This window comes from Diadema antillarum, unplaced genomic scaffold, assembly GCF_040938485.1.
Source record: "Diadema antillarum isolate AM-2024a unplaced genomic scaffold, OU_Dant_1.0 seq00000233_RagTag, whole genome shotgun sequence".
NCBI classification, from domain to species: domain Eukaryota; kingdom Metazoa; phylum Echinodermata; class Echinoidea; order Diadematoida; family Diadematidae; genus Diadema; species Diadema antillarum.
The window spans coordinates 1,143,246-1,166,269 of NW_027271282.1; the positions used below are offsets into that span (position 1 = coordinate 1,143,246).

At 38.8% G+C, this 23,024-nt stretch overlaps 1 protein-coding gene across 1 annotated transcript; it reads left to right on the forward strand.

The window, feature by feature from the left end:
- Positions 1–1,030: 1,030 nt before the first annotated feature.
- On the forward strand, positions 1,031–8,643 carry LOC139729290 (bindin-like). Its single transcript, XM_071640218.1, has 5 exons — positions 1,031–1,242; positions 4,915–4,986; positions 5,641–5,807; positions 6,680–7,324; positions 7,817–8,643. The coding sequence occupies exons 1-5, from the start codon at positions 1,031–1,033 to the stop codon at positions 8,641–8,643; spliced, it is 1,923 nt and encodes a 640-aa protein (XP_071496319.1).
- Positions 8,644–23,024: the final 14,381 nt, after the last annotated feature.

Consider the following 23,024-nt stretch of genomic DNA (forward strand, 5'->3'; position numbering starts at 1 on the left):
CATTATTATTATTATTATTATTATTATTATTATCATTATTATCATTATTATTATTATTATTATTTTATCATCATTATTATTACAAGCCACTTAGAGTTATCAAGAATACAAATTACTGCAATGTGCAACGCCGACCTCCTTTGAAAGTGACATATAAAACCGGCTCGTTGATACGCGGTCACTTACCAAGAAAAAGAGGAAGAAGAAGAAGAAGACTAGTCTATTAGATAGCGATATTAATGGTTATAATCTATCAACAGTACAATCCATTACAGATTCTTATGTGGTTATAGTTTGAATGTTCTTTATTTCGATGTTTTGTTATGATGATTCGAAATTCCATTCATCCCGTAATAGGGCCTGTAGATATACATGGGGGGGGGGGGGGGGGGTCTACATTAATTCCGTACATTTGCCAAGTTGGAGAGGACGGTATAGAATCTAGGGGTTGCATTTGAATTGCAAATAATAAAACATTCATCTATAGAATACGGTAATCGTAAAGATAATTTCTATTAAATGACAAACGTTTTAACATGTTTAATCATGCAAAGTTAAGGCAATTATCAGTATCTCTATAACTCTGCTGCTTGCCTCCGCTGTACTAAAGGCCCATCCTGTTGCCGTAGCTGCCCCGGGTTGTTTTCAGGATTCAGTTGACTGTATACTATTTCTTTCTGCGCTATGAAAGCGTGTGAAAAATCATTAAAGTGTCTGTATTACCACTAAATGTATGCTTATACCATAGTTCCTATAATGAGTATATAATATGACATGAATTAAACGCCTGACTTCCTTTAACTGGTCAGTTCGTGGTTTCAATATAAATCACTGCTGTATGTGGATTTAAAAAGATTTTGATAACTGCTGTATTACCCTGTTGTACGTAATTCATGTGAGTGATATCTTGAAACAATATTTTCAGCGCATATAGTCTAAACCTTCCGTTGTTCAAGTTTGAAAATGATGGGAATATGATTCTTTTTTCCCCTCCAGTTTTGGTCGACAATATTTCGTCCAAAACACGAAGATGACGTTAAGTCCGAGTCCCGTCACGGTATTGTTCCTCATTATCTTCGCTGTTCCTATGGTGTTAAGTGCCTTCCCGACGCGCACCTCAAATGACAGTGATTGTGGTGAAGCTGCAGCCAAAAGTTGTTGGTGTCAGAATGTCTTCGCGCAATGCTGGGCACCGTACGAGGAGTCATCCATGGACATCCTGCGGGATCGCATCCAACAGTTGTGAGTTTATACTGAAGACACTGATGCACGTTAGTGACATAGTAGTGATAACCCGTCATACCAGAATGTCATCATTATTATACAACTATATCAGCAAGGGTGGATCTATGACTCTTTGCTAAGGGGGTGGGGGTTTGGGTTGACCCAATGACGATGGGTAATACCGGGTCGAGACAAGCAAGCAACAACAATAAATAAAAACAAAAAACAACAATCTTCACAAACAAATAAACAAAAAAAAAAGCCGGGGGGGGGGGGGTGTTAAACCCCTAAGTTGACTTTTATTAACAGTACAATAGACGAGGACACAGTGGGCAAAAGTTTCATATGAGCATCGCAGATAGAATGATTAAGAAAATTACTGATAGAACGGAAAAAAATACGAAATTCCAAAGTTTTACATGTTTCACAGTATCATTGCTTTAGGTTATTGGAACACACACACACACACACACACACACACACACACACACACACACAAGTTTTGATGCAAAGAATATACGATTCTTTCTTCCCAACTTCAAGTCACAATATCAATAAATAGGTTAGTGAAGGTTAATGTATGTAGGTCTCTGTATGGAAACTTGTTATAGGCCATGACATCATCACCTCATTGAAGTGATGCTTGCCACTAATATCTCTGTGTGTCGTCAGAATCTGAGAAACATCAAATTTCATAGCTTTCTGATTTTAGGTCTGATGTTAATGAAACCTTTACACCGTTCTGTTTGTTTGATTTTTTTAAGCCAGTTTGAACATTATGCACAATTTCTGATTCATAAAACTATGAATATGTGTGTGTGGCAAAATGTCCCTCGAAAGCAAGCATTTTTGTTGAACGTTTTACCCGTATTGATTTTCTTTCCATATTTTAGTTTATGTTTGTTTCTGGTGATGGGATTGAGTGCTATCCTTTTGTCATAGTTTGTACAATGGTTTCTGTATAGACTCGCATGGCATTTACTCTCAGGATGATGATGATGATGGTAATAATGATGGTAATAATAATAATAATAATAATAATGATAACAATAATAATTGCATTTATATAAATGGTACTTTATACGGGTGTTTCTAAGCGCACTGGTGCTATTTATTCAAGAAAACTAGAAAACACAATAACATATGCAAAACCAAAATAACGGTAACGATAAGAAGAAATACATGTGATACAGTAATACAATGATTAATAACTGACTGTGTGCGCCTCCAGAAAAAAAAAAAAGAAAAAAGATATAGAGCCTATTGAAATATGCCAGGGAAATGACGGAAAGATTTGTAAATAAAAGGAATATATAATGATTAAATTTACGCAGGGACTTATATTTATCAGTGCGACGTAAATGTTTGCCCAGGATTGTCTCTGCAGCAGACAAATCATTGTCACAGCATTTCAGTTTATCCATTTATACACATACCTGGGACACAAAGGAAATGTGAGTAGAATTTCAATGTCTTGTCCAAGGATGCACTCGGAAGGATTCTATAGCCGGAATCACTTGTTTACGAGTTGAGAATGTCTTTCCGCTATCATACAGGGCGTATTAAAAAAAAAAAACACGTTACTCTTTTTAAAGAAATTCTAAATTACATTTAAAAATACGTGGAAGATTTTGTTCATATTTATGGATGCCCAATAGTCTCATCTATCAAGTGCAATCTATACAAAACAAATATTTGTTCATGCTTGGCTGAACACTGACGCTCTTTGTCCAGAGTGTGAAAAATGACTTGCGCCAAATTGAAAGAAGATGGAAAATTCAGCCAGCAGTTCAAATAAGTGCTCCCATTCAAACAAATTGCTCTTTTGCTTAAAGCTTTGATTATGTTATGGTAGTCTGAGATTTTTTTTGTCAGCTTTATCGTAATTCTAATGATTTCATTTCCAAATTAATTGGTGAGAATTAGAGTGTGTAATTAATTCAATATCTTTAAAGCACAGTTTTCACAATACACGGACACATCAATAACATATGCCAGTTATCCTTTAATGTGGTAGTGGTACCAAATTAATCAACATTCATATCATTCATCCCATTAATCAATCAATTGATTGACCAATTAATTAATCAATCAGTCAATCAATCAATCGATCCATCAATACATGGGTAAAGGGGCTGGTGGTGGAAACAACAAGGGAAGAGAGCAGTGGCCATTTTGGATGAACAAAGCACCAAAAACCTAAACAAAACAAAAATCCGAGCCTTTAAGCCGCGGGGGGAAGGTGATATTCTTTATGTCGATCTGACATGCCACTGTAAACATGCATTGTGACTGACTGATTATTGATTGATTGATTAAATTAATGATTAATTGATTGAATGATTGATTGATTGATTGATTGATTGCTTAATTGCTTGATTGATTGATTGATTGATTGATTGATTGATTGGATTGATGGATTGATTGGATTGATGGATTGGATTGATTAATTTGATTGATTGATTGAATTGATTGAATGATTGGATTGGATTGATTGATTGGATTGATTGATTGATTGATTGATTGATTGATTGATTGATTGATTGCTCTTCTTGACTGAGTGACTGGCGTGTGGGTTCGATATGTCTGTGCATGATTTGTGATAATTGTGCTTAAAAGATCTTGATGTTGTTAATCAACCTTCCATAACACAATGGAATGATCTAAAGCGTTACAGGAAATCGCCAGAAAATTCCTAAACTATCATAACATAATCAAAACTGTGAGCAAAAGACCAATTTTTTTGAATGAGAACACTTATTTGAACTGCTGGCTGAATTTTCCATTTTCTTTCAATTTGGCGCAAGTCATTTTTCACACTCTGGGCAAAGAGCGTCAGTGTTCAGCCAAGCGTGAACAAAAAATTGTTTTGTTAATTGCACTTGATAGATGAGACTACTGGGCATCCATAAATATGAAAAAAAAATCTCCGAAACATTTTGAGATGTAATCATGAAAAAATTTTCAGAAGTGTTTTTTATTATACGCCCTGTATATACATGTACCAAAAAAAAAAAAAAAAAAACCGTCAGTGAGGGCATTAGTAAGACTTACCAACACAAGGTAACCAGTGGCGGATCCAGGAGGGAGCGCACCGGGCGCCCCCCCCCCTTTATTTTTTGTTAAAACAAAAGAAATTAAAAAAATGGGGGGAGGGGTGTGTGCGCCCCCGACCCCCCCCCCCCCACCCCCTTTAATTTTGTAAAGGCGCCTCCTCTTTACGGAACTCCTGGATCCGCCCCTGCATGGAACTAACACGCCCGAGGCGATAGCCATGCAAAGGAGGGACTGTTTCGAAGGTACCGAGTACGGCCCGAACAAAATGATATATTTGCTTTATAAAATCTTGAAGCAGATTCTTGTCGTATGATCATTCACCCTCATCGCGATTAAGTGCAACTGTAAAATCTCGCCCGGTTGTCATTGCGACGTGATAGTTATAATGATGACATATTACGTGTCAGCAAAATAAATGCCTGATCACCTGAATCCTTCCAACCAATACCCTCATTGTTAACTCCTAGACGTATTATTTTTTAAAAGGCGGATGTTATAAGAAGAAGAGGATGAGAAGAACATTTCGGCAAGAATTAGAGGGGAAGGTTTTCTTTGCTGCCTCTGAAAGACACTTGTCACTGACTCACTGGTATGTAAATGTCGATGCATCTCATTTTGTTCTGTTTACCCCAGGGATTTGGTTGGACTGTCGAGCGGCGACGCCTTGGCCTACCTTGATAACTTACATGCACTCAGAGAGATAAAGTAAGTATACCTGATGAGTTGTGAAAGAGACAATTTTTGCTACAATGCCAGAAATCAGTATTGGTTGGTGTGTGTGTGTGTGTATAAGAGAGGACTCGACGACATGCATTAATAGTATTCCAATTCCATTCTTGTCGCATTCGGTGATTTTCAGGTACGTGCTGGTACTGGTTCTGCCATGTTCCCAAACTTGAATTAAGTATATCAAAAACTTGTTAGCAGCTCGACATCGATATCCGCATTGGCTTACACAAATCCCTTTAGGGAATTATACAGATCTTTGGCCGACCCAGCAGTGCCTGATTACAATACAAAATCATTAAAACAAATGCGTCAATTCTGTACAGTTTTGCAGTTTTGGACTATCTCATTGAACTCCTTTTCTTCTCCTTTTTTCAATGCTCATAACAATTATAGAAATGAATAACTATTTAAGTTGCTTATCGAATTCATAACATTCTGAGCTTCATGCACAGTTAAGAAAGAAACACCAATGCTCTATACCCGTCTGAAATCGCCCTTTACCCGCGAGTGGCTTCCTGCCCTTCTTTGACTGCATGGAATCTATTTGACAGAAATAATCAGATAACGTTGCTAAACATGATCACTAATATGATAAAAATAACAAGCTTTGTCTTCTCTCTATTCTCGAAGATTCCAAGGCCAGAATGATGTCGAATGTTCTTGCAAATCTCTGAGACCTTTCTTGAAATATTCCAACGTGACTCTGGTGAATGCTGCATCGCTCCTGTTCACTGGTTGTCGAGCGCACGGCTGGGAAGACGACTCCATGTCTGCACTCTCACTCAGCAATCTGTGTTGTAAGTGCGCCTCCTACGATTCACTCCTCTTCATTGTTCTTATGGCTCCTAAATTTTGATCCCTTTGTCCGTTTGTAAGCAAATTTGGATGGCAAATGTCCCTTGGGGAGTTGAAGGTCACCACAAGATGAAATGTCATAGGCGGGTCAATGAACTTCAGGGAGTTAGAAGAAAAAAAAATTCTTCAACGCGAATGGGCGAGACACAATTAGCACTTGCCTTAATTGTTTGTTGTTTATTTTTTTTTAGCAACGCGATATGCTTAGGTCTGTAAAGAGAATTCCAGTCATATCGAAGAAATTATTCCTTATGTTTAAAAATTATGAAAATTACATAGTCTGTACTGTAGCACTGAGTGACGACGAGTTAAGGACTAAGATGATACACATTATACATTGTACTTCTTTGACCAGTCTACAAGGAGGATGGGGGTTCCGGGGGAAGTCGGCTGTGCCCCTTGAAGATAATCATTATTATGTCTATACAAACGTGAAGGAAGGAGAAGCAGATACATAGTTAATAGTATTAAAAGTATAGAACACGATTTAAGAAATAGCGCACACACACTTTTCTACAGTGATATTAACAAAGACAACATACGCATTTTTTTTTTCGCTTAAAAGGTGATTCAAGGTAGGGGAATGCTTGGTAAAACTCGAACGGCACTAAATAACTGGACTGCTCAAAGATGAAGAAAACAGACAAACAAACATACAGAAAGGAACGTGGATGCGTGTAGAGAATAACTGAAATGCCAATACTTTTGATATACTAATTGATACAATAATATTGGCCCTTACAGCACTTTTTTCCCTCTCTCTCTCTCTCTCTCTCTCTGCCTCTCATTCGGTTTGTGTGTTGGTGGATTCCAGACCAACACCGCTTGTCCATGAATCTTGTCGAGAGAGCAGCTGATGACGAGATGGAGAAAACAAATCAGATGAAGGGCGCCCTCCCCATCGTCGAATCTGGCAAGAAGAAAAGTCCGCCTTTGTTTGATTTCTTTATGGGACATCGCAAGCGGAGATCAGTGGGCAACAGGCAGACTGATGAAGCAGGCTATGAGCAAACTGGGCGTCAGAGGCGGTACAATCCCACAGGGAACGTCGGTAGGGCGGGAGCCCAGCAAGGGGGTGGTACACGAGCAGCTTACCCCCCGGCCCAGTCAGGCCGGCCCAACTACTATGACCCCAGGGCCAATAACCCTCAACCCGCGTACGCAGGGCGTGAGTATGGAGCGCCCGGTGCCCGCCAGCAGCAGTACATGGAAAACCCATCGCTTCCATCTGGCCGTGCAAATGGTGCAGCACCTGGTCCAAGACAAGGTGCGCCTTCCGGGCATATACCTGGACCTGCATATGGACCTTCGTATGGACCAGCGCCAGCTGGGCCTGTTATACCACCAGCTGAAGGTGCTGGTGGGGATTTCGATAGTGTGTCTCGGACAATGGAGTCTGATCAGCCCCTACACGAATACTCTCTCAGCAGCTCACAAGATGATACCATCAGTGCGGAGGGTATGTCATTACATAATTATAATGATAATAGTACTAGTAAATGATGATTGCTGATATTGTAAACCGATTAAATGAGTATTTTGATGCAGAGAGAAAAAAGCTGTACATTCATGGACAACGAAACGTTTTTTTCTACCAGCAAGACATTGTCATTATTAGCTTATTCTTTTTTTCAACTCTTAAAAGTTTCGGATTACACGTTGGTAGCCTTCTTATCAGCTATCTATTGATTACTATTGCTTATGAAGAAATATATGCCTCACTAGCTACCCGAGACGATACACAAGCAGATCTATCCAGTGTTGCAGGTAGCAGTCCCCGGCGTACTACTCCCCTATAACAAAGGGAAGAAATTTGTCTCTCCTTACTGTCTGATTGCTTAGTACGAAACACAGTACAAGACGAAATGTGATGGTCTATGATTATCATGCATGTGTGCCACATATAAAACTTCTAAATCATCTTGTATTTATTTCTTCTCAATGTACTTAGTCCTGGAAAAGATAAAAGCTGTACTCGGTGCGACAAAGATCGATCTTCCCGTCGACATCAACGATCCATACGACCTGGGGCTTTTATTACGACACTTGCGGCATCATTCCAACCTTCTGGCAAATATTGGTGACCCAGATGTACGAGGTCAAGTTTTGACCGCTATGCAGGAAGATGAATATGAGGAAGAACGCGACGCAGCCACTGGGGCTCGAGAGGAGTTGATGGCTCTCAATGCAGGAGGTGGAGAGGGAGCGGTGGAACGGAGACATATTCGAGCCAATCAGGATTACAGTGAGCAGGAAGAAGAAGAGAGTGACATCAACCAGGATAGTCAGGAAGAACCGAGCGATTACCCTGACAACGGGGAAGGTGTCCAAGCTTCCCAGTATCAGAATAATATGCGAAGCGACTTCGATCAAGAAAGCCAGCAGGTTAACAGATTTCGCTCTCCAAATGAAAACGACCGGAATGTTGGCTTCCCCTTTGATGACGATTATGAGGCAGTTTTCGACGATGGCGGCATGGAGGAAGAGCAGCATCGTTCTGGGTTCGAAAACGAGTTTGCTCAAGATCGCGATAACGATGAGCAAGAGGATGATTATATTGATGATGACAGCGATTACGATGACGAAGACGAACCAGAGTATCAGCAGGAAGCGAGACGCTATGGGCAACGCCCACAATACAATGGTCCTGCATACAATGGACAGGAGGACAATTACCACCGGCAAGAAACGCGGAACAACCCCTATGGGCAAAGACAGGCTCGTGCAGGCCGTCAGGGAGGCTCGCGGGGTGGTGTTTCACAACGGAGAGGCCGGTAAACATTAAGAGAGTGATGTGTTCCGAATGCTCGGGGTCACTCAGTTGAATGCTATATATGCGTGCGAGGGATATTCATATGTCAGCGGTGGACTGTAAAGTAAAGCTAGTCAAAGTGATATCAGCAATATGTTGTAATCTGGAAAAGAGTCTTAGCAAATTTAATTTCCTAGGATTGCGCGGCATTTTTTTTTCTTGAGGGACTCTCACTCCTACGTTTCAGATGACGGTAGTTTGATCTTGAGCTATTTGTCATTGAACGATATCGGATCTGTCGGGTCTTAAACTCTTGTGCATGTTGGTATGTGTTTTTAAGTATTGCTATTTTTTGTTCATCGTTCACCCACAAAAATCAATCATTATACTGATTATTCAGAATGTGAATTCTAAGCTCTTCAGAAACTTACTGAAAAATAGCTATCACGCCACTGTTTCATTTCCCCAAACGAGGAACCAACTTAAGATTAGATATAACGACTTCATATGCAGTTCTGATCGATGAAGTGAACTGGCAAGTATCTCTTCGTCATTGATAATTGTTTCGTTAGCTCCTGACGCAATGTCTATTGCCATGAGGAGAGTGATCATTCTTATCTAAAACAGAAATTACTGGCATGATCATCAAACAACAGTTCTTTCAACAGCAGCGTACATCTCAGACCGTCATTGATCAGCTTTGAATGCATGCATGATATGAAAATTTGCAAATAGATGTTGACCAACAGTGACTGTTCTCCAAATAAGTAACGCTGTATAAATCATGAGCTGCACGTATGCTGGCCTGCTTCAACGATTAAAGGTACATTGTACTTTAATTTATATCCACTTACATAGTGATGTGCACCTTGTTACTGTTCAACGTGATTTACAATGAACATTTTGCAACAACATAAAGTCGTAAGTTGGTATTGCATCATTAAAGCTGAAAGATTCATACACCCGATAATATCGACTGTTTCTCATTATTTTCTTTTTTCTTATGGGAAGGGCGATCCACCGCTCTCGCGTTGTTTGGATGTGTATTTGAAAACAAGGTATCATATCTACGTTGATTTTTTTTTTTCATTTAGCATATGCACTAAAAGCATTAAAAAAGATATTTTTTTTCTTTATCCTCTTACAAGGGACTTTATTTGTTCGTGATTTCAAAAGATATGACTTTATAATCTCATTCAAACACTGCATGATTCTACAAACGTGCACAAAACAGTGACAACATCAGTCGGTTCAAACTGAAATAAAAACAAAGTTTATTGTTTGTTTCTAGAGTAAATATTCGTCTATCGTTTAGTGCCACATGGCGTCTGTAAAGAATAAACAATGTTTTATGGACTATTTACATTTCTGCCTAACAGTAAACTGTATTTTGATTTAAAGAGGTCCATAAAATTCCACGCAACCAATATGATAACTACAACATCTGTATGTCTTCTCCACTCTTGATATTTGATCACATCATGATGCAGTGTATATAAATCAGTGTAATATGTTGTTAATAATAATAATAATAATAACAATGATAATAATACAAGATAGTGGCTACTTGTATAGCGCACAGGTCCACTTTTCAGTGCTCATGGCGCTTCAAAAATGAAAAGATATCATATATTTACATGCATATATACATATTCAAACATTTCAACAAAGAAGAAAAGGGTAAACAAAAACAAATATATAAAGAATACAAGATATACCAATTGAAAATACAATATTGATCCAACATTAATGACATACAGCAATTACAGTCCTCAGCATGAAAGGAACAGATAAGTTTTAAGTTTGGATTTGAATGACTCTGTAGATGACAGTTCCCTTAACTGAAGAGGCAACTGATTCCAAAATTTTTGGTCCCATAACGGAAAAAGCACGATCACCATACCCATGTTTTACTCTGGGTGTTTGGAGTAAGAATGTATCTGATGATCAACGTAGCCTTCGTGTCGGATTGTATTTTTGAACAGAATTACTTATGTATATGGGGGGAAAAGAATGAACTGAATGATGTAATAATAACAGAATCTTGAAAATAATCCTTTTTTTCTACAGGTAACCAATGTAAGGAACGGAGAACATGATCAAACTTATTAGTAAAAGTTAACAATCGGGCAGCAGAATTTTGCAACCGTTGAAGTTTTGTGACATAGCCATAACATGAATAAAGTGAAAACGTAGTTCTGATAAGGGTTTGAGGACCCGTCTTGCACCATGTCATATTTTCTTGCAATATTAGATGCGACCAGCCAGAACGCGAAGCGCCCCCATAATTACAACATAACAATCCAGAGGGACAACTTGGTCCCGCCGTCAAAGCGAGGCCGAGCTGTCTCCGGGTCCGAGTTAGCCGACCCCATTCTGAGATTACCACTCCGGCAAACCTGTTTGGTTAATATTTTGCATTTTTATGGTTACCCAACGAATATATTGTTATTACAGCATCATTCCACACATTCTTTAGGCATATGTGTACATTTTGGAGTAAAATTCGACAATTCTGCAGGCGTACCTGAAGTGTTGTTATATATCAAACAAACATGCGTTGATACACAATTTCTCGCAGAAATTTGAGAGGTGACTTCATATACCGTATATCGCAGTCTAACTCCGAAGAGTCGAAATTCAAGTACATGTATATCATCATTAATTCATCGTATCATATACAAACGACGGAAGCAAAAAACAAATACAATAAAAAAAGCAATATCTATAATGCGTTTTTGCTGCGTTGTTTTAACCACCTGTAGACTAGTGTGCGGTCAAACACACACCTTTGCTCTTGAACAAAACTAATCTCATGAGACCAACAGACTGTGAAAAAGCTTTGCTCGAGGCGACCAAGAATAACACCACCAAGGAATCACCGAATCTGTGTATAGGGCCAACACTGTAAACGAATATAACCTATAATGTTTGCATAAGATAGATCATACACATCCATTGGGCATACCACGATGATACTCGTCCTGTATTTCCATGTTACTTCAGATATTATCTGCAAAGTTCATTCATATCCTCCACTGCTCACATTTGAAACGCCAAGAAACAAATGAATGTGTTCACGGCAGTTGAGATCAACAGGAGCCAGAAACCACCTGGGAGTCCGATTAAAATCGCTCTGAAATTCTTGATAAGCATTATAACGATTGCATCAAACTGGGCAGAAGTCAAGCCAGGTAGACCTCAAAAGTATCTTATCTTTAAACAATAAAAGCAACTTCTTAATACCTCCACGATGTTCGTTGAAAGGTTAAAGCTAAAACATAGTTCTCGGAAGGGCTCAAAATTCATCTTCCATCATTTTAGGATTTGCTTTCAATACCATGAATATAGGGCGTACATCGAAAGGGTCTACCAAAAAATTTACCTGGCTGACGCGTTTTACCATGATGACGAGTTGTTTTGGCGTGTTTTAAGATCAAACGTGTAGAGATATTTTGATGCTAGAACCTTTACACGACTCTTTACTGCAGAAGAACCTCCCCCCCCCCCCCCCCCCCCCCCGTTATCCCCACAATTAGCATTGTTGAAAAGTAGAACCAATGAGGTTCGAGAGATGGAGTTATAACTGACTATGATTATTCAATCAGCTGTCAGTTTTCTATGGCTGGACTAAAGAATTCCACAGGTGCAGTTGTGCCTTTGATGTTCAATGCTTGAAGCCGCCATCTTTCTGAGCAATCTGAAGATTCCTTTTTAACGCTAACATAATATTGGGTATATGCTGCTCGTTTATGTATCAAATTCAATGAAATTTCACCTAATGATAAACATATAAAACGAAAGTCAATTCCGTTCGAAAGTATGTGCAAAAGTGTAAATCTGAGCTATATTTTGTGAAAGTGTTTGAAATTTTACCCTTATGGAAAGCCGGTTTTATCACTTTTCTCCTTATTTCCGCCAAATGAAACTAATATGGTATCATCTTCAAGTACAGTTCTTTATAAATTAGTATGTCAGATTAGCGTACAGACACGTACAGGCGAGTAATTTTGATATCTATTTCAGCAATATTTGAGTAATTTCTATTCGCGCACCCCCGTCCCTTTGGTTCGGTGTAAAAATGGCAGAGGTAAAAATGGCAGAGGTAAAAATGGCAGGGGTAAAAATGGCAGAGGTAAAAATGGCAGAGGTAAAAATGGCAGAGGTAAAAATGGCAGGGGTAAAAATGGCAGAGGTAAAAATGGCAGAGGTAAAAATGGCAGGGGTAAAAATGGCAGAGGTACAAATGGCAGAGGTAAAAATGGCAGGGGTAAAAATGGCAGAGGTAAAAATGGCAGGGGTAAAAATGGCAGAGGTAAAAATGGCAGAGGTAAAAATGGCAGGGGTAAAAATGGCAGAGGTAAAAATGGCAGAGGTAAAAATGGCAGGGGTAAAAATGGCAGGGGTAAAAATGGCAGGGGTAAAAATGGCCCATTTTTTCCCGGTCTCCCCTATTTTACTTTCCTGCATTTTTTTTTTCTCACGGATACCCTCTGCGTTTTAATGGAAAGGACCAAACCTCCCACCCAGCCTCCAACGTCTCTAAACTATTGCAAATGGAGCATGTACAAAAATTGTCCAGAATGAAAACTGCATTCCCTCACGACCAATAGGGCTTACAGTGTACGTACATGTACAAAATATTCCCCTCGTTTTCCTTACTTAAACAGGTAGAATGCATATCGCCTCACCTGACCTCTTTCTGGTTTATCCGAAACATTTTCTTGGGGCTATGAGATGAGAGTGCATAAACCGTGACGTAAACGATGTATACGTTATTATAAACATTAAAACGGGGGAAAAAAAAAGGTATAAATGCGCGAAAAAAACACGCGTAAAGGTTTGAAATTCTCGGATCACCACAAAAATTTAATCGTGTGTTACTTGTGCCATTCTCAACCTTTCCTGCAAGTTTCATCTCAAACCGTTAACTACTTTTTGACTTATTTTGCACACGGACAAACTAACTAACTAACTAACTATATATAACGAACGAACAAACCAACGGTAACGAAAACATAACCTCCTCCCTTGGCGGAGGTAACTAACAAACTAGAAAAGCACTCTGAGAGCGCAGACCTCCGTCAAGCATGCAGCTCATTTCCACCATTGATCATGTTCTTCCATAGAACATAAAAAAAAGGATTGTGAAATTATCTTGTGTAAATTAAATATGGCGGGATCTAAGACTCTTCATATGGCTGCGTACTACAGGCCTCATGAAAATGACGAAGAGAGTCTTGCAGAGTTTCAGCGATCCCTGTGTAAATTAAATCGCGATCATATGGTAGTCATCGAGGCGGTGATTTCATTCTACTTGGATGGGATTGGATTGGATTTTCTTACTGTTGTTGTATAACGAGAGAACAACGTCATTTTCGGTGGCTGAATCTACCAAATAGCAACACACCATGTTGATAGATTTACTACGTTAAACGTAATGGAATCTGACTTCGGGAGCAACAGCTAAGTTTGAAAGGCATCAAACATTTACATTTTTTCGCCTGCGGATTCGTTCGACACTGATTGAAAAAATCCCATGGCAAACTATCGGTTTTTACTCTCACTTGAACAGTTTATTGCTAAAGTTCGTCTCCAGTTTTAATAACCAGAAGTTGTTAAGTGACCACAAAGTGTTCATTAAACTTCGAGATATTTGTTTTTGCGCCATGTGATACTTGAACAATGTAATAAAATATTTTGCAAGAGCTTACTTATGTCTGCCGATACTCTCTAAAAAAAATCGAGTGAAAATGTTCACTCTAAAAAGAGTGAATACAAAAAAGAGTGAATTTCGAGTGAAATTGGAGTGAATTTTGAGTGAAAATGCTCATTTTCACTCATTTTGGAGTGACGTCAGGGATCACTCCAAAATCTTCGAGTGATCCCTGACGTCACTGTAGTTTGTTTTTTGCGTTTTGTATTTTTATTTCTACATTATGTCGTGATCAGGCCTTGTGAAATAAATAGCCTCCTACGAAACCTGAATGTGAGAAAATAACACTGAACAGGTGAAAAATTTGCGGTTTGCTTCGACTACTGATGTCTCCTTTACTTCTTTTCACTAAACAGTTCAAAAAATGAAAAATAATGACAATATACTAGCCTGGACGTGAGCGGAATTCGTTTGTGTAAGACAAGAGTGTGTATGTGAGAGTATGTATATCTGCGTATAGAAGTATATGTTTATACCAAAAGTGGGTTCGTGAGTGTGTGTGTGTGTGTGTGTGTGTGTGTGTGTGTGTGTGTGTGATAACTTCATTGGGCGAAACAACATAGGATTATACTGTTTAAGGGTTTTGCAGCATTGTTGGAACCCCCCTATAATGATAGATAATAGTAATAAAGATAATAATAATAATAATAATAATAATAATAATAATAATAATAATAATAATAATAATAATAATAATAATAATATAAATTTCCCATAGGACTACTAGGCTCTTAGCTGGTTTATTATTCCTCTGAACGGACAGATTACGCCACTGCACTTGAACCAAACTCAGAATAATGAGAGTGCTCTAATCTTTTTAAAACATAATTCAATAAACATTCTTCAAACCTGCAGTTGGAATTTGATAATTCGATACAGTTTGCTCTGGCTAGGTTATCAATCAAAACCTCTTCATACGTTTATCTCTGACGAAATCACTCTCATTAATTCTGACATTTTACCTCTGACATTTTTACCTCTGCCATTTTTACCTCTGCCATTTTTACCTCTGACATTATTACCTCTGCCATTTTTACCTCTGCCATTTTTACCCCTGCCATTTTCACCTCTGCCATTTTTACCTCTGCCATTTTTACCCCTGCCATTTTTACCCCTGCCATTTTTACCTCTGCCATTTTTACCTCTGCCATTTTTACCCCTGCCATTTTTACCTCTGCCATTTTTACCTCTGCCATTTTTACCTCTGCCATTTTTACCCCTGCCATTTTTACCTGGCACCGTCCCTTTACCATTGTCTCCCGTCCATCGTTTGTAACTAGGGATAGCGAAAAGTAATTACCATCACAAAGACATATCTTCCTTGGAAAGTGGCTGGTGATTATGCAGTGAGACATGAGTCAATTGTCTTCGCATCTGAGCGGCAGATCCAGTTTGACACATACTTCAAGTATTTTTGAGTGGCGGCTTCGAGCATAGGATCAAAGCGAATAAGACTGTTGTGACTCCATTTCTCGAACCTCCTTGGTAGAACATTATATAGATGATGACTGGCGAGGGAGGGAACATACCGAATGTTCCACCCGAAGGGTTTGAAATACTGTTGAGGGACTTATTGCCTCCCGAAATAGCATTTCAAACCCTGAGGGTGGAACGTTCGGTCCATGTTCCCGACAACAAAAGTCATCATCTGTTATATTATAATATTATGGGGTAGCAACCTCATATGGGGTCGTGCATCTGCCTACCTTTTAAAGAGACTAGTGGTGTTACAGAAGCAGGTTATTTGTCTTTGCACTGGCTCACATTGTGCGCATACACATGATCTATTTCGACGCCTCGGCGTCTTATCTCTGTCTGATTTGGTTTTGTACAAGACTGGAATTTTTATGTTTAAGTTTATTCACAATACACTTCCATCTGTTTTCATGGATTATTTCAAACGTTGTGATGAAATTCACTCAAAAAACACACGGCATCAATTCAACATTCATCCATTTTGTTTCCGAACAACTCGTACCCAAAAACAGTCGATAAGGTTTCATGGATCTAATATTTGGAACTCCGGAATTCCGGAAAATCTTAAAAAGCTGCCTCTGAACAATTTCAAGAAAAAAATTCGATATGCTCTTGCCTTCTCATTTTAGTGAAAATAGGAAATTTGAATTACATTATTTTATTATGTATTTTACATGAGCTGCAATCGGTAATGTCTTCTCGTACTATTTAAACGTATTTTTGTAGTCTCGTTCTAGATACCTCGTTCTGTTTTGTTTGCTTTGCTTCTTGTGGTGTTATTTGTTTTGTTTTGTCCTTTGTCTTAGTATGTTTTATTCTCTCCATGTTCCCTTGATGTTATTGGTAATTTTTGTTAATTTCAATTTTGTGCTTGTTTTAATATGTTTCAATGATTTTTCTCTGTGCTACTTTTATCATTTGGTATTTTAATGTTCGAATTGCAATATGTGTATGATTTGTTTTCAAGGGTACATTCTATTCTAACAAGCCTCTGGCTTTCTCAGAACTGTACCTGCTACATTTTGTAAACATTTTATATCGAAACGATTTTTATTATTGAATAAATGTATGAATTGAATTGAATTGAATAACGAATGTGCTTCCATCACGTGACTGTGTTTAGCCAATCACTAACCGGTATTTGACTAACCCATTTAATATAACGTGATGATCTATCGTGCCCTTGCAATCGTATCTTATACAACAAGCTGCATGCGATTCAATCTGGCCCGGAAGATCGTTGATATCACTGTGGCCCGATTGGTCGATTACCTATAATCGATTATGAAAAATACGTTGTAACCAAGGTGGGGGTAAGCTCTGAGATTATGGACCTTCTGGCGAACTTTTTTGCGAATGAAAGAAAAAATATTATTCATAGGGGTGAAGGTTCAGGTGCGAGTTTCTTCACTTTGTCTCCCTCTAGAAATCAAATTTGTTAAGATCGCAACTGCTGATCTGTAAATTAACAAACATGTCTGAAAAAAGGAACCAGCGGGACTCGAACCTGTCATCTACTGCTTTCCGGGCAGCGACAATACCACCAGGCTGTCCCTGGTTGCCAGTAGTGAAATGATGAACATGGAACAAAATACCCACACTCCGAAGTTCCGTGTGGACATTTTTTGGTGAAAATTTCGCATTTTCGTCGTTACCCCACGCGAAATCGATTTTATGTCACACATTTCTTATGCATACGTTTATAATCTTTAGAGCAATAATCGAGTTCTGCTGGCGTAATTATGAGAACTATGTTTTGGCTTTGAATTCAGCCATAGTATGTGCATGTATACCCCTATATCTCAGAGTTCTTATAATACGTGATCTTAAGGGTAATTTCTGTTGTTGATATACCCGACGCGGTAGAATTCCGTTTTGATTGCGCCAAATATTAATAGATCATCATGATAGTTTTCCTGTTCATATCAGATCGTCCGTTCTTAGAACATAACGATACATTGGCTTTCGACTAAAAAGGCGAAATTTGGAAAGACTTCTCGATAGTACGAGTCTCGCTCTCAGCTGTTTTTTTTTTTCCAACTACTTATCAAGGGGCGTGATTACAAGCGTTGACTTCGGTGTATATGTGTATATGTGTACACAATTTAATGACATTGCATAACAATCGTAAACACCCGATAATATTTGTATACTGCCCATTAACACGTGTGACAATAAACTGTGTTTGTCCAACTTTTCAAACGCACTTAAAGAATGACTTTATTCCTTCCACATCCTGTATGTATATACAAACGGTTTACTATGTTTTATTTTCATTCCCTTATTTTAACGAAAGATAAGAAGTTTTTACAGTTTTATACACGTACCATCATAAATTGTTAAGAGGGTTGCGTTTTTCAAAGCCTTGATCTCTATGACTTTATTTGCCACATACCAGGCGATGTCAACTGAAAAAAATGAAGCCCAGTATGGCCTGCAAGGCAAGCGATTTTATAACAATATAACTCGTCACTAAACATGATGGCTGTATATTATGGCTCGCAAAATTCACGAAAGTGGTGTTGTGTCAAAATCATGGTTTGAATGAAGTCCATGGACTTAGATAAGCGTGACAATGACGATGACTTGTAACTTCAAATTTATGATTTATGCCATTTTATTGTTGTCTTATATTCTTAAGGTGTTTGATTTTACTCGACACTATAACCATTGAATATCTTAGGATATCAGAGTATGTGTTTATTTGTTCGCTTGTTAGTCTGTTTGTTTGTTTGTGTGTGTGTGTGTGTGTGTGTGTGTGTGTGTGTGTGTGTTTAATTGGGAAGGAATCAAAAACTTATAGAATTTATTTAAACCGCTACAAGTTAATTGGAAGAAATATTTGTAAGCCTACAATGTCTGTACTTCGCCTCGTCAGGAAAACAAATAACAACAACTTTCGCCTACCCTCGTCAAGGGATGTACTGCTGTATTAAAATTGCGATAGGAATTGGCTTGTTCCCTTTTCAGATAAGGACACAAGTAGAATAATGACGTGCACTGATGATACGTGAGATTAATGTTTATTCTTCACGTCAACATTGTTGTTTGGACAAATTTATGAACTGCAAGGTTGAAATCATTTGAAAGATTGAAAGAACATGAAATGTGATTCTGTGGTTTTCTTAGGTTAGGTTATTTGTTTTTCTTTAGGGCAGGGCTTTATAGTCTTTTTTATCGATTTGATAATGATGATGCTCAGAGTCTGTTACGATTATTCTGTGTCGGTTAAAGTTAGTTTTTTTTTCCTCGCCATTGATTGATGAATGTAACAAAAGGGAAACAATGGAGGTTTGATACCTATTTGATTAATGGCAAGTGAAAAGAAATGTTAGTACTGTAAAAAAAAGACACAAAAAATCTCTGTATTCATTTTGGCGCCCTCCTTGTAACGAGGTAAAAAATGCTGGTATGAAGGTATGAATGCTAGGCACAAAGGATTGAATAAAAAGCACAACACACAACAACAACACAGAAAGAATGAATGGAGTGAAAGAAAGAAGGCTATAATGATTAATGTTGATGATGTTAGATCTTCTTACAACCAGAAAAAGAGAACCATGGGTAAAATGGTTTTGTGACAAATCATCTTTAGAAAAACAATGTTTGTGTTTTACTATTCCCTCCCCTCCCCCCCCCAAAAAAAAAGAAGAAGAAGAAAGGAATCCCCTTGTCTAATAACAGTTTGTGTGAGTTTGAAACAGGATTACTGCGTCCAAGGTGATTTCCAAGATGCTTTATAATACATTGCATGTGCACACACACACACACACACACACACAGACACACACACACACACACACACACACACATATTCGATATCAGGACTTTGGGGGATTTTTGCTTTAACGCCAAGGGACGAGGGGGGGGGGGGGGTTTCTATACCCTATGCACGTTCGCTACTGGTTTTTACTAGCATCGTCAAAAGTGTCTGTGAACACATATTATGGGTAATTCATCCGTTTGGAGGTCGTGTTTCGCCCTCCTTGTTTTTTTTGAGGGTCATGAATGTTTGACAATGTTTATGTCATTTTTATTATCAGATTACTGAATCAAGTGATGGACTATTAAAAACCAAATGCAACTGGAAATTTGCGGCAGATCGAATTAAGCAGGCAGGCTTTACTGAAGAGAACTTTCCAGGAAGTTCATTGTTCGAAGCTCAGGAGGTGCAGCCACTTTCTAATTGCCTTGAATTGTATCGAGACCAGTTGGTAAGGAAAGAGTTTCGGTGATTTTATTCAACTGTTTCTTCCTCTGTATTTTCATGTACCGCGATGAAAGATTATACCTTACGTCGGTTTCATTGACCAAAAGTTTGTTAAGCCCATAGGAACCGCAGAAAAATGCGAGCAGACCCCCATGTGACTGTGCTAGGGATGGCACACTTAATGGAGTACACTTAGTAAGGAAGCAGACGGCACCGACGATTAACTATGGAAATTCAATAGTAAGTCCAAGGTTACATGCATGTGAAGTCTTTTCGCCGGCGGACGGAAAAGCCTTGTCGATCCGTCGATCCCTTGCCGAGAAACTTTCGAACTTTGTCCGATCAGTAACTAATTTGACGATGAATCGATGAATGAATAATCCAAGAAAAGTTTGCAAATGGTCGGCCAGTCTTCGTCGTTAATATATTGACCATTACCAAAAATTGATTGACAAAAAAAAAAAAAACAACCCACGATATGATGTGTGTATACACTGATGCGGCCCGCTCGGAAGTACTAGTATTCCACGAACTGTTATTCAGAAAAAGGAAAACATTGCTTCATACCTATCAGCACAACACCAGGTCGTGATTCTAAAGTTATGACAGGAAGACGATCGAGGAGGATGCTATAAAATCGACATCAGTTACATCACAGTGCTTATATAGCGCATATCACTACCGTGGTGTCTCTATGCGCTTTAAGGGAGAGGGGTGAAAGTAGAAAGAGGAAATGTAGTGTTCAATGTGTGTGCCATAAATGCAAAACCAAACTCATTACTTTTTGAGCAGAAATGTCTTGAGAGCAGTTTTAAACTTTAACATTGTGGGACTTTTTTATATAACACGGAACAGCGTTCCACAGTGTGGGAGCAGCATGAGCAAAAGATCGCTCACCATAAAGCTTTGTTGTGATAGCAGGACATTGGAGAAGATTTTTCTGAGTTGATCTTAAATTATGAGAGGGAGCGTACCTGACCAAGAATTCACTGAGATATTTTGGTGCCATTGAATGCCGGCACTGATAAGTCAGTAACAGTATCTAACAATGTAGCTGCTTCATAGTGGGGGTTATGTGAGAATTCTTCTTCGTGCGGGTGATCAATCTTGCAGCTGCATTATGAATTGCCTGGAGTTTATGTAGCTGTGAGTCAGAGATTATACAACAAACTGTTACAATAGTCTAAATGACATATAACAAAAGCCTGAACAAGCTTCTTAGTGGTCTTTGCATCCAAAAACTGACGAACTTTTCCAAGTTCATATAAAGCGAAGGATGCCGATTTACATTTCTGAAACAAATTTGTCCATGACCATTAGGTTCAAACGGTGATCCTTATCCTCAAGGATAGCTATCTTTGAGGATAGGCTCTGGCCCCCAACTACGACGCGCGTTCACACAACGAAGCTTATCCTCGAAGGTATGAGCTATCCTCGAGGATAGGCTCACTGCTTCCCGTAACTACGCTATCTACAAATTCCTATCAAAAAGTTTTGTCGACGCGATGCTTAACTACGAGTGGGGACCCCCACGGCTAGTTTATAGATGAGCGCTAACCCTATCTCGTGGAAAGCTATCTTCAAGTTAACTTCAAGATCCTCGAAGATAGCTAGCTCTCCTTGAGGTTAAGGATCACCGTCTGAACGAAACTACATGTATTGCATGCATTAGAGATTCTCCTGCTGTGTTAGAGAAGAAGGAGGAGAGTACTACATTGCATTGTTATGGCTTGACACTAACTTTGTTTTTCTCTGGGGGTCACTTCAGCCCACTAAAATCTTTACATATGAAATTTTGGTGGCCCGGAAAAGAAATGTAGTAGCCAAAAATGAACAGGAGCATAACAGATAGGGCTACCAAAAGAAAGCCTTTTCGAATATTATTATTAGGTGGCTCGATATCACGTTTTACTGGACCCGGGCCACCGGGCCACCGGGCCACCGGGCCACCGGGCCACTGCCAATATCGACCCTGCTATAGGTTTGTACTGGGTCAATCCACATGGTCAAGGAAGGTGTTGTTTGGTCATGACGATAGTCTAACGGTAAAGTTTGAAAGGGAAGCAAGAGAAGGCCCCTTTGCTTTCCTCAGCAATGTTCCATTCTATTAGCTTGTGCAGAAAATATTTTCTTTTCACTTGATTAGGCAACATTTTATATCCGCATAGCAGATAAGAGCGTCTTTTATGATTTGAACCAACAATTCAGTGATATTCAGTGATCCACAATTTGCAGAAAGCCTTGGACAGGGTTCACCATGTCTGTTGCATAGAGTTCCCTCCTACTGCATCATTCTGTGTAAAGCTCAAGAAAATATCATAATCACAATCTTCTGCTTGATGGGGAATGTTGAGGAATAAGTTATTGTGGTTTGCTGTAAACATCAACGCAATGCCAAAACTGATAGCAATACTATAGTAATTGGCACATGGCTGGCGATCAATCTTCAGTTGCTCAGCAATTGCCTGACGAATAAAAATCGTCTTTTATTGCCAGCAATCATTGAATACCAGTCCTGAAAATGCTAACCTACCATGTCTATCAGTCTACGGACAAGAAAGCATAAACAACGAAAAAGCATACCGAATAGCTGATAGTCAATCGATTGGTCGCCAGTAGGTCCTACTGGACACAATTTGCCAGATCCAAGAAACATTTGTGACTTTTCACAATCAACTCCCAAGCAAAAGATTCGGAAGTTGTATCGAAAAGGTCGGCTTATTGAATAAAAAAGTATCATCATAACAAAACAATACTTATATGAAATGCGTATAAATGGGGACATCCTATTATGTCGTCTTGCGCATGTACCTGTGATCGTATGCTGTTCAATCAGTTCATTGTAATATATAGAGGTAAGTCATAGTGAGAATACATTGTTCCAATAGGATGTTTTATACATTTTATTGAAGTGTATGAATACTATACCCCATCATGGTTGGAACATAAGACACTATCGTCTTATATCTACGGTATATCTGTACAACCAAGTATAGGAAAATGTA